Here is a 13229-nt window from a genome sequence, read left to right on the forward strand (position 1 = left end):
TATTTAATGTCCTCCCAAAAAGTATTTAAATATTTAATGTCCTCACTGTGTCCTAGATTCACCCGCCATCTAAAGGGCCTTTTATACTTCAAGCGAAATCGAAGAACGAACTGATGTCGTCATTAGAACAAAATCAGGCCAAAACTACATTTGTTTTGGGAGTTTGAAACGGCTTACCATAGCAAACTTTCCGGAAAAGTTAGCTCCGGCTGGTAAACACCTTTGTACTACCATTGGTCCCTGGCGATTACGTTATAGGTAGGTGTTCGCGGAGGCTTTGCTTTTTATCACGTGGAAATATTTTCTGCTTAAAGGGATAGTTCACCCAAAAATGAAAATTAGCCCATGATTTACTCACCCGCAAGTCATCCTAGGTGTATGACATTCTTCTTTCAGACAAATAAAATCGGAGTTATATAAAAAGTTAACGTACAGCCCTGTGTATTCATGTCGACGTCGTGTTTGCTGTTAGTTGTGGTGATGGCATTTTGTGAGAGAAATAGCGTTGCAATGAGGAGATCACTGCATTGACGTGATCAACAGACTGTCTGTTTACTCAATGCTCATCACTGCAGCTTTAAATGTGATAGGAAAAGATCTAAAAATAATGCTATAATCCACACTTTGACGATTCGTTCATCACAACGGCTGTGATGGTAAAAAAATTTTTGTAAAAGTATTCAAGAGGAGTTCCACATGTAGAATAAGGAGGAAGAAGACTCTCTCTCTCTCTCTCTTTTCTATCATTTTTTTTCTCTAAGCTGACTTTTTGTCTTGTTTGTTTGTCTTTTTTGTGTTTATTGTTTTTTTGTACTATATCTAGGGCCGTGTGCTATCCGTTTGTAGGAAGCATGTCGGCCCAGCGGGTGCAGGGTTTGTGTTCACTCACGAGACGTCACGCAGTTAAGGTGGCGTCGGGGGTGAACATAGAGGACTGTTGCTTGGCTGTTGGGGAAGTGGTTGGACACTCTGGTGTTTTATCCGCTTCCAGGATGAATCATGCTTTAGTGGGTTTTTTGGATAGCGTGGAAAAAGCTAATGAGTTGGTTGAGCGGGGAATCGTAATTAGTGGAGAATTTGTTTCAGTTCTTCCTTTTTCCTTGCCTGCCAAAAGAGTCACTCTATCTAACGTGCCACCTTTTGTGAGTGACGAGATTTTAACGCAAGCGTTGTCACGTTATGGTAAATTGGTGTCTCCAATCAAAAAGATACCAATTAGTAGTGAATCCCCTTTATTAAAACATATAGTTTCCTTTAGGCGATTCGCCTACATGATCATTCCAGATGACGCTGATCTAGATCTAACGCTTAATTTTCGGATTGAGGATTTTAGTTACACTATTTTTGTTACTACTGGAAAGACTAAGTGTTTCGGATGTGGAAAAACGGGACATTTGATTCGAAATTGCCCGACCAAAAGCAATGTAGTGGAGAAAGGAAACGAGAATAGAAATGTTGAACAGAATGGTGAAGGTAACGGGGAAGTGGAGGCTGATTTGACTGTGCCGGTTGGAGGCTCGGTTGTGACGGAGAGTTTTGAAAATCCTCCCGGTGAGTTGGAAGCTGAGTTAGCCCCATCTCGGCGTGAACAAGCAGAGTCAACGCTTAATGACACATCCGTAGCTGCGGTTTCTAGCGAGTCGATGAGTTTGGCTTCTTTAGCCGGTAATAAAAAAGAAAGTAGAACGATAACAAATGAACAGATTGTAACATCTGTAAGCGAAACGTGTGAGGTACAGTTAACATCAGAGCAAGAGCAGCTCCTTTTTAAGATACCTCAAAAAAGAAAAATGAAAAATAAGTCTCTAGATGCAAAAATATGTAAAACTGATGACTTAAAAGATACGCAAGACACCGAGAGTGACAGTGATTCCTCAGAATGTAGCGCAAGTTTTTCACAGAGCGAATCTGTGTATCGTACATATGAACTTGAGGATATAAAATTGTTCCTCAGATCAACGAAAAACAAGAGAGGAGTGAGGGTACAAGATTACTTCCCTGATATGAAACAGTTTGCTGATAAAGCAAAAAGTTTGATGGATGGAGATTGCTTCACCAACAAAGAAGTTTATAGATTGAAAAAAATTGTGAGGAACACCAACAATGCCCTAAATAATGATGCTATTTAATATAAAGAATAAAGATAGCTCTTTTCTTTGGTCTTGTAAATTGTATCTTTTTTTTCTTTTCCTTATGAGTGAAGTGCATCTCGCTTCTTTAAATGTTAATGGTGCAAGGAATTTTAAGAAAAGAGCAAACATTTTTGATGAAATTCAACAGAAAGGTATAGATATAGCTTTTTTACAAGAGACACATAGTAGCTCAGATAATGTTATTGATTGGATGAAAGAATTCAATGGAATACCTGTTTTAAGTCACAACTCTAATTTAAGTGGCGGAGTTGCCATTTTATTTAGTAAGAATTTTAAACCAATTTCGTATGATGTAGATGAAATTATTAAAGGTAGGATGTTAAAAGTTAGAGCTACTTATGAAAGTTTTGTTTTTGTTTTGATTTGTATTTATGTCCCGACTGCACCGGTGGAAAGAATAGTGCTTTTAGACACTCTTTGTTCAACCTTACAAAATTGCTGCACAGAAGAGTTACTGTTTGTAGGTGGTGATTTTAATTGCACTGAACTTGATAGAGACAGAAATCATGTTGAACCGCATATGGTCTCGAGAAAACGTCTAATTCATTTAATTGAAAAAATGATTTGTGTGATGTTTGGAGAGCTCTGAATGGAAATGAAAGACAGTATACTTGGGCTCATACGCGGGATAATTATTTAGCTTTAGCTAGGCTTGACAGGTTGTATGTTTTTAAGCATCACTTGAACATGTTTAATAAATGCTATATCACACCAGTATCGTTTTCTGATCACCATTTGGTGAGTTGTAAATTTATTTTAAATACAGTGAAATTTAAAAGTGCATATTGGCACTTTAACACGAACCTTCTAAATGATATGTTTTTTATAGAATCTTTTGGTTTTTTTTGGAAAGAGTTTAAAAAGACAAAGTCTTCTTTTAATTCCTTACAACAATGGTGGGATTATGGCAAGGTGCAAATAAAACAGTTTACACAACAATACACTAGAAATGTCACAAAAGATTTAACCCGCTCACTAGAAGTTCTTGAAAAACAGATAATGGATTTACAGAAATTGACCCAAACCTCAAGTGATATTACATTTTTAGAAACCTTTTTAAGAAAAAAAGCTGAACTCAAAGACTTGATAGATTATAAAACACAAGGGGCACTGGTCCGTGCAAAATTTTTGAATATTGATCAGATGGACGCACCTTCTAAATACTTTTTTGGCCATGAAAGAAAAAATGGGCAAAAGCGCATAATTCACGCCTTACGGTCTGAGGATGGTAATTTATTATCTAATCCTAGAGAGATTCGTGAGGAGGCAATGCGTTTTTATCAGTCTCTGTATAGAAGTGAGTGTGTGCTTAAAGATAGTGGAGAGAGATGTTTTTTAGAAAACCTACCTAAGATCTCAGTGGAATCCAACAATGAGCTGGAGAATTCCCTAACTTTAGGGGAACTCCATGGTGCACTCCAGGGTATGGAGTCTGGAAAAACTCCTGGTATAGATGGGATACCGGTTGAGTTTTTGAAAACGTTTTGGACTGAGATTGGAGTTGATCTGCTGGAGGTGTTCAATGACGGCTTGTTGAATGCCGGGCTGCCGTTGAGCTGCCGAAGAGCAGTGGTGACTCTTCTTCCAAAAAAAGGAGATCTCATTGAGATTAAAAATTGGAGGCCGGTCTCACTCTTATGCAGTGACTATAAGTTACTTTCAAAAACACTGGCAAGTAGATTGGCTAAAGTAATGGGACAGGTGATCCATGCTGATCAGTCTTACTGTGTGCCTTGGAAGCTTTTGGTTTCCATGAGAATTTTTTAGGTATGGTAAAAAATCTTTATAGTGACATTGAAAGTGTAATTAAGATTAATGGTGTTTTATGTTCTCCATTCAAGGTTACTTGAGGAATCAGACAAGGATGCTCATTGTCAGGATGCTATATTCTCTCGCAATTGAACCATTACTCCAACAAATTAGGAAGAAATTGGAGGGGTTAAGAATACCACATTGTGATTTTAATTTTTGTTTATCAGCTTATGCTGATGATCTTATCATTTTAATCAATAGTCAAAGAGATATACATGTTTTATCAAAATTATTAAAAGATTTTGAAAAATGCTCCTCAGCAAAGGTAAATTGGAAAAAGAGTGATGCTTTTTTATTAGGAGATTGGAATGATGGAAAACCAACTCTTCCTGAAAATTTATGTTGGAATCGATGGGGTTTAAAATATCTTGGGGTGTTTTTGGGAGATGATAATGTTGTTCAAAAAAATTGGGATGGAATGTTACAAAAAGTCAGAGGTCGTCTAGACCAGGGGTTTTCAAATTGTGTGAATGTGAGCCTCCCCTTAGAGTAGGTAAGGACAGCCGAGCCCCCCCTTCCCCAAAATCCTGTCCGCCTCTTCTAACCCACACACGCCTCGGCAGTAAATGCCATCTTCTGTGTGTTCCTGGCAATGATGAGTTTCAATAACAACTAATAAAATGTAAATATTTTTTCATATTGTATTTTATTTCCTTTTTTTTTTAAGAAGTGCATTCATAAATCTTTGCAACAGCAAATAACTTCCAACTTTATGCAGGCCTATTTGAGGCTACTTTTAAAAATCACAGAACATCAGTAGGCCTAACCATAAGTCAACAAAACATGCTTAACATGTGAATGTTACAAGTGTGAAACTTGTGTCTGGGTCTTAAAGGGATAGTTCACTTTAAAATGAAAATTCTGTCATCATATACTCACCCTCAATTTGTTTCAAGCCTGTATGAATTTCTTCTGCTGCACACAAAGCAAGATATTTTGAAGAATGTCAGTAACCAAACAGTTAACTGGTCCCATTGACTTCCATAGTAAGAAAATATATATACTATGGAGGTCAATGGGACCAGTTAACTGTTTGGTTACTGACATTCTTCAAAATATCTTGCTTTGTGTTTAGCAGAAGAAAGAAATTCATACAGGCTTGAAACAAATTGAGGGTGAGTATATGATGACAGAATTTTCATTTTAAAGTGAACTATCTCTTTAAGCGCACATTTTAATGCACATCTTCTCGAACAAAATCAGCACAATGGACAGCTCTCTGATCAATGAACGACAACGCTTTTTGTTCACAGCGCATAACACATAACAGTCAACTGCATTGAAGGCATGTTCAAAAAGATTTGCATTACAATGTTTTTTGGCTAAAATTATTTATAATCATACATTCAGATTTAAACAATAAACAAAATGCACCATTTACGTCATTTGCACGTGTCATTCACGTCATTTGAATTTTAATTTTGAACTTTGAATAACCGCCCATATCAGTGGGAACAATGAGGACGCGCTTTTTACGCGCAGAGGTGTTCGATGCGGGGCTGCACTTCAGAGAGAAATAAACGCAAGTCGTCCTCCACCAGCAGCCTTGATCTGTATTTATTTTTAATCATGGTCAGTGCGGAAAACCCACACTCACACAAGTAGAGAGTGGGGGAAAACGCCCCCCTGGGGTAAAACGCCCCCCCACCTGCTTTTCCCAAAATAACCACTAGAGGGAGTCAAGATATATTTTCACTGTTGCTATGCACTTCGTTGACAACGGGGATAAACAAATCTCCTTGGAGAAGCTGACACCAGCGACGTATTTGAAGAGAAGAGGATTACATGCTAAGTGCTATAATTTTCAGATATTAGTAAACAAGTGTTTAAGAGAATATTGTTCTGCAGGATATCACAGTGATGTATGATAGATGAATAGTGAAGTCTGTAGTTTGAGAGGAAATGTTATTTATAAGGAATATAATTATATCTTAAAAATTAAACATTTTTTTAAAAAGTCATAGCTTGTGGGGTAAAACGCCCCCTACGCTGAGGGGTAAAACGCCCCCCAAAGGGCATAGTTTCTCTCTATCATAATTACTATAATAACATATTAGATTATGTGAATGGCTACTGAATTAAAGTTTATTTATGTATGTATTTATTTATTTGTTTGTTTATTTAGTATTTATTTGTTTATTTATGTATTTATTTATTACAACACATTTGTTTGCATGGCTTAGTTATATAAATATAAATGGTAAAATTGCTGCGAATGGCTAATGAATTAATGTTTATTTATGTATATATTTATTTATTTGTTTATTTATTATTACAACATATTTGTTTGCATGGCTTAGTTATATGTATAAATATAAATGTTAAAATGGCTGTGAATGGCTAATTAATTAATGTTTATTTATTTATTACAACATATTTGTTTGCATGGCTTATATATAAATATAAATGGTAAAAATTTTGATATTTTGGACATTCCTCAAATAAATATTAATATATATACATGTTGATACATTACTTGCCTTTTACTTTGAGAGATTAAAAACTATAGTCTGCTCATTTTGCTGTTGATCTATGAAGCAAACTGGTTGGGAAGAAAGGGGGCATTTTGCCCCACCTTGGGGGGCGTTTTACCCCACTGCTGGGGCAAAACGCCCCCTTTGTACAAAAATATTTTCAGTCAAAATACTAATTAATTATGAAGGCTGTGCAATTTTAATATTTGGTGAATAACTCCTGCCATAGTCACTCAAAACCGGGATGGCAATTCAAGTCACATTTATGTTTTGTTTCACTGTAATGTCACATTTTCCTTAAGGGGGGCGTTTTCCCCCACTCTACCCTAAGTGGAGGTGAAGGGGATTAGGACTTGCATAGCCGTAGTGGAGATCTGAGGGAACTCGCTCTCCACAGACAACCAGAAACGCGTGATCGGCATTTAGTCTCTGCTTCAAGTCCCCATTCGAGCTGAATAAAATAAAAATTTAAAATAAAAAAGTTCGATTTCGTGCATTGATTTGTATTAGGCCTACACTAGTCTTTTCTGTCTGTGTCAGCTGCAAAAATTAAGTTGAAGATCGCCATCTCCGTATTGAAGAAGCCAAGCCTACAGAGAGAAATGCACATCATGGATTACATTGAGTAACGTTAGCTAGCCTATTTCTTTTCGTTTTGAATAGTTTCGTTTAAAGAAATGTAAAGCTTTCTTAAATATTTTTCATGTCTATGAGGCATAAACTGAGTTTCGATTAATTTATAATAAAAAATTAAAGAGATATGAGATATGAATTTATGATGCTCTCCAGTTCACGCGTGCAATGCAATTGATCGCGGCTATATTTGCTTCTTATTTATTAAATCCAGGCAATTTGTTGAATAAACATTTATTAAAATTAAGATACAATTTATACAAAACGAAATTCACTTTAAACTAAAGAAAGTCTTTCTACAAAACGAAACTTAATGAAGTGGTCATGTCTGACCCACTCCATGTCCCCGATGTATCCTATCTTACTCGTTCAGTTTTCATAATCAACATATAGATGGAAAAAAAATAACATATAATATTTTAACATATGAAACTAAATGCGCTTATTTAATGGCTACAACACATAGGCTATTAGGCACATTCAAGTTAATTCTCCAATTAATTTTAAAATGATTGAAAAAAATAAACATAGCCTACCCCTTAAAAAAATAATTGTATTGCAGTTTTTTGAGCACCTGTGCACACGTTGAGCCAGAAGGAGCCATTGCTTAATCTGTCAGCATTACTACTTGTCAGTAATCAGTCAACTCGTTTGTACCACGACGCGAGTATCCCGCATAGCTTTTACCCAGTATACCGCGACGCGAGTATATGGTTTATTTTTATTTTTTCTTCACGTCGCGCCTCCCCTGTGGCTCTTTGGCGCCCCCCATGGGAGGCGCGCCTCACCTATTGAAAACCGCTGGTCTAGACAAATGGAAATGGCTTCTACCTAATATGTCGTATAGAGGAAGAACACTTATTGTCAATAATTTGGTTGCATCATTTTAATGGCATAGACTGGCATGTATTGACCCCCCTGCAAAACTGATGGCTGAAATTCAAGCTGTTTTTGTTGATTTCTTTTGGTATAAACTTCATTGGATCCCACAGAGCATATTGTATCTACCTAAAGAAGAAGGTGGTCAAGGGTTAATTCATTTACAAAGCAGAATTACAACTTTTCGGTTACTTTTTCTACAAAGACTTCTAGATGGCCCAGTGAATGTAAGCTGGAGAGCTATTAGTTGCGCTCTACTACGGACTGTTGGAGGTTTTTCCATGGACAAACCTCTTTTTTTGATGGACCCCAAAAGTCTGAACCTCTCACAGTTGTCCCCTTTTTATCAGAATCTTTTTAAAGTTTGGAGTTTTTTCCACATCCAAAAGACTGAGAACTTTCATTCCATTTACTGGTTATTGAATGAACCTTTGATTCTCAAGGCAAGATTGGACATTTCATCTCCCACTTTTCTACAGGGATTCAGCAAGGTGCTACAAAATTCAGGAGTGTTTGTGTTAAGTCATTTACTGTCTTTAACAGGACCTCATTTTAAAGACACAGAGGCTGTTACCAAAAAAATGGGACTAAGATCTATTTGCTCGACCACTCGTTTTGTAAACAAGCTGATGGAAACCTTGACAACTGAAGAAAAACTTATTTTGGAGGACTTTTTTTCAGGGAACAGTTTCCCTGATAGTGAGGACCCTTTTCCTTGTTTATTAATCCAGCCGCATTTTGAAGAGTGTACGGGTATTTTATTAAATCAAGGAAAATTCCTTTCAGTTGATTTTTTTTTCCTGTATAGGAAAAGACCTGTATAAAATGTGTGTACTTATCCTTAACAAGAAAATGCTTGACAAAAGAATTGATACCCCATGGCGTTCAGTTTTTAAAGTAGGAAATGATGTAAAACCTGAATGGAGAGTTTTATATAAACCACCATTAGTAAAAAAGACGGGAGATTTGCAATGGAGAATTCTTCATGGGGCCATTGCGGTAAATTCTTTTATTTCTGTTTTGGATTCTGAGAGCAACTCAGGTTGTCCTTTTTGTTTTCAAAAAGAGACAGTCTTTCATGCTTTTATGTACTGTTTTAGGCTTAAACCTTTATTTGTGTTGATTCAAGAAATGTGTGACAGGTTCAATGAGAATTTTTATTCAGAAACTTTTATTTTTGGTTTCAAGTATGTGCAGAAAAAACGTATCAAGTTTCAATTACTGAATTTTATTCTTGGCCAAGCTAAATTGGCGATTTATACAAGTAGAAAAAGCAAAATAGAACAAAGGTGTAATGATGATGTGATTGTGGTTTTTAGGTCCTTACTCAAAGCAAGAACGCTGATTGATTTCAGCTTTTATAATGCTATGAATGATCTTTCCACTTTTAAAATGAAATGGTGCAGTCATGACGTGTTGTGTACAATAATTGAAGATGATCTAATCTTTTGTTTTTGATTTTGAAGCTGTCTATTTAAAAAAAAAAAAAAAAAAAAAAAGTGAAAATGTGAATTAGTGTATTTTTGGCTACTTGTGATTAAAGTTTTTTCCAAAAATCAAAAAAAAATTCTCGCTCGCGCTCTCTCGCTCTCGCTCTCTCTCTAAAAAATCCACACCATGGGACCTTTTAAGGTTGAACCACTGGAGTCACATGGACTATTTTTATAATGTCTTTTCTACCTTTCTGGGCCTTTAAAGTGGTGATTATGTTGCAGTCTATGTGAGGTCAGAAAGCTCTCGGATTTCATCAAAAATATCTTCATTTGTGTTCCAAAGATTTTAAAAGAATTTAAATTTTGGGGTGAACTAACCCTTTAAGCAATCTATTGTATAAAGTGCTATATAAATAAACGTGACGTGACTTTACTGGAGTGCTGAATTGCAGAGCCCGTGCAAACATATCCATTTTGCTATGATCAGATTTCTTATGTTTTATACATTTTTTTTTTTTGCTGTTTTCATAATTTTGTTGTTTATATTTTGCTTTTGAGAGGAAAGCGTGCAGCACATATTTACATATTCCTCAAACCATAGCTCTCAGCTGTGTTGCGGCGTCGGATGTTCGCTGAAGCCCGACTTTTCGTTTCCACCGAAATTACCTGGAACAATTTGTACCAGGAACTTTTTTTACAGGAACTTTTTTCCTCCCAGACCTGCTACTGTCTGCGTTTCCACTGCAGTCTAAAGTACCGTGAAGATTAGGCAAATTATGTCCAGTGATGTAGGACAGCGTGCGACTGCTCCTCCCAGTCAGCGACGGACAGTAATCAGTTTTGCGCGACACTGTCTGCAACAATAACAACTGGAGGAGATGCAAGCAGCGCTGCTTTTGCTGGTTATGTATTGGTTTACTAAAAAGGTAATTAACAAAACGGCGGAAAAGAGACGAGCACTGATACTAAAGCGTATTCTGAAAGCTCGTTAAGCTAGATTTAAAATAAGACAACGTATGTTATAATCATCTATTACGGACATTAATCGTGAGATGGCTGAGATGAACGCGCGCCATCGGACAGAAAGCGCAAGACTGATATTTACTGAATGCAGAACGGACCTTGCAAGACTTTTAAAAATGCCGGTTGAAATAAAATGCTGCGTGAGCTCAACCAATCCGCATGTTCAGCGCCCAAGTCCAACCCCCTAAAGTTCCCGAACTTTCAGGAGCTGGGCCGTTCGGAGGGGGAAATATTTACCCGGAACTTCATTTAGACCCTGGTTCCTGCGGTGGAAACACACCGAGTACCACCCCAAAGTCCCTGGTTCCTGGGGAAAGTTCCTGCGGTGGAAACGCAGCTTAACAGTACATCACTGCTCACATATTTTGAACTTTGTTTTACCCCCCAAGTGAAGAACAAAAATGAACTTGACTATATCTGGGCCTTAACACTTTTCCCTTTTCTCTATCCAGAGTAGTAAAGAGGCACTCTCTGACGTCAACGCCACCGGTGTGGCCATGCTGTTCTCAGCCGGCACCTTCCTGTACGTGGCTACAGTGCACGTCCTCCCGGAAGTGGGCGGCATGGGCGGCCACAGCCACTCGCCCGGGGGCAGCTCAGGGAAAGGACTGAGCAAAGTGGAGGTTGGAGCTCTGGTTCTAGGCTGTCTGATACCTCTAGTGCTGTCCATCGGCCACCAGCACTAGTGTTCTTCACACGTCCGAAAAGTGCAAATGGGACTTTGAACAGCATTGGCCAAACAACAAGCTCACAGAAGTGGTTTGAATCATGCCTCTGTCGGTTTATTCAAGTCAGCGGTTGGAATAAACGCAGGAACTTTGCTGTCACGAACAGGATTTGAGGAAGCGCATATGGACTTCTGAAATGGGCTGCCCTGCCGCTCCATAAAACACTGCGACTGACGGCTTACGACGACCATACACGAATAAAAGCGATCAAGTGTCCAACTCATTAATTTTTTTTTTCTTCAGCGGGGCTTGTTTAAAAGAATCGGTTGTTGATGGGTTGTCATGTATGCTTTAAATTTAGTATTCTTGTTTTTTTTTTTTATATGGAGAATATGTCCATGGATCTTTTAAAAGATGAACCGGCAAAGTTGTGCCCATTTACAAAAATAAAAAAAGTTTTGATACTTTACAAACATAAAATTCATTGACGCAGAGTCATTTTTAAAGTTGATTTTGCACAGATCTTAATGCGATAACAGTATTCCATTAAAATGGGAACATAAACTGGGCTTTTTTTTTCTTAACTTGATTACCGCTAAAATTATTTTCCTCTTATAAACTAATTACATCATGCATCTGGGTATTGGACATATATAACCTTAATTTTGCCAGTAGAGTTTTAAATATTAAAGCTTTTCTTTTTCTGTTTTAATGACGCTTGAAATGTTCGGTGTCCAAAGGTTTAGCGGATGAACATATTGTTCTGTTGAGTTCAGTGCATGTACAGCATTATTATTTGACTTATTCGAACATGATTGGTTGTTTAGTCCTGGAAAAAAAGGATCTCATTGGTCAGTCAGATGTTTTGTACTGTGATGCCTGCTCAGAGCAGAGCCTGTGTACTGTAAATATGTATTCTCTGTATAAATGACAAGACAAAACCGCCGTATTTGACATCCCTGTTTGACATAGAGTAGTTTTTAGTCTCATTTTTGCTTATGGAATGAGTTTTATTCTTTGTGTTAACCGAAGAGAGTTGGGAAGATTATATGGGGGATTTCTGAACTTGTAAAATTGAAGGAGTGATCCATGAACTGGAAAGCGGTTGTGTTTGTCACCAAACTATTTTTAAGGTTGCCTCTGAAGCTTCAATAGGAAAGCGTTAAGAGGCGAACTTGGACACCAGCAACATCCTGGTCCTGGTTTACAAAGTGTTGCATTCTTGCTCTGAAAAATGACAGTTATAGTGTATTTGAAAGCTATGTTAATGCTTTTAGCTCTCTAGCACCCCCATCTTACCGTAGTGCACAAGCGCAGCATCAACCTCAAATTGTGGAAGATATGGACGAGAAAGATTTCATGCTGATTTGAAGGGAAAATGCGAATCTTACAACATGACCTCCTCCTAAAGACTTGGCACAGATACGTAATGGAACTTAATGGTGATTGGTTAGGGGAAATTGTGCCATATTGACTTTGATTCTTCTTAAGCTCAGAGCTGATGCAGAGACTGGGTTGGAAGGGTGATGGTATTGGGATCGAGATTTTACAATGAAGCGTGATGAGTTCAGAGTTTTGGGGCTTTTATGTGATCATTCCACAAGAGGAGTATGCCTTATTTTTCTCGCAATTGTTTAACTTAAAATGGTTGCAAAAGTCTTTGTTCATGATTTGAATAAACTTTCTTTTTTTAATGGATGCCAATCTTACTACGTACCTTATTTTGCCTGTCCAAGCACATTTGGAATTGCATTGGGAAATATTTTCACATTGTAAATTAATGAAGCAAATAAATGAGAAATGAGTAATCGTTTAAAGACCATTTTTCAATTCACATTTATTGGGATTGCGCTTTTCACACAGTTATTGTCCAGTTATTAAGAACAGGCACACCTTATGGGTTTTGACAGCAATCTAGGAAATTTTACAACGTTTTCAACTTTTAGTGGTGTCTCACTGAAGCCCAGAAATATGATGCTATTATAGATTACATCTGAGTTCTGATATTCTACAAATAATATCAGTAGCTTACTCAATTAGATGAAATATATGAGCAATTTTACTTGAGTATGAGTGCGATATGGCTCTATCAGCACGGCTGTGATTAGGCCACCATAGGCATGATAAAAGTATTAGTAGTTTGTACAAAAGAAA

General features: G+C 37.2%; 1 protein-coding gene across 1 annotated transcript in view; it reads left to right on the forward strand.

The window, feature by feature from the left end:
- Window positions 1-12773, forward strand: part of slc39a9 (solute carrier family 39 member 9) — a 34926-nt gene extending 22153 nt beyond the window's left edge. The window contains exon 7 of the mRNA XM_079832866.1: window positions 10860-12773. Within this exon, the coding sequence (XP_079688992.1) occupies window positions 10860-11093 (234 nt within the window). The 3' untranslated portion in view covers window positions 11094-12773. The remainder of the gene's footprint in view (window positions 1-10859) is intronic.
- Window positions 12774-13229: the final 456 nt, after the last annotated feature.

This window comes from Gobio gobio, assembly GCF_949357685.1.
Source record: "Gobio gobio genome assembly, chromosome: 13".
NCBI classification, from domain to species: domain Eukaryota; kingdom Metazoa; phylum Chordata; class Actinopteri; order Cypriniformes; family Gobionidae; genus Gobio; species Gobio gobio.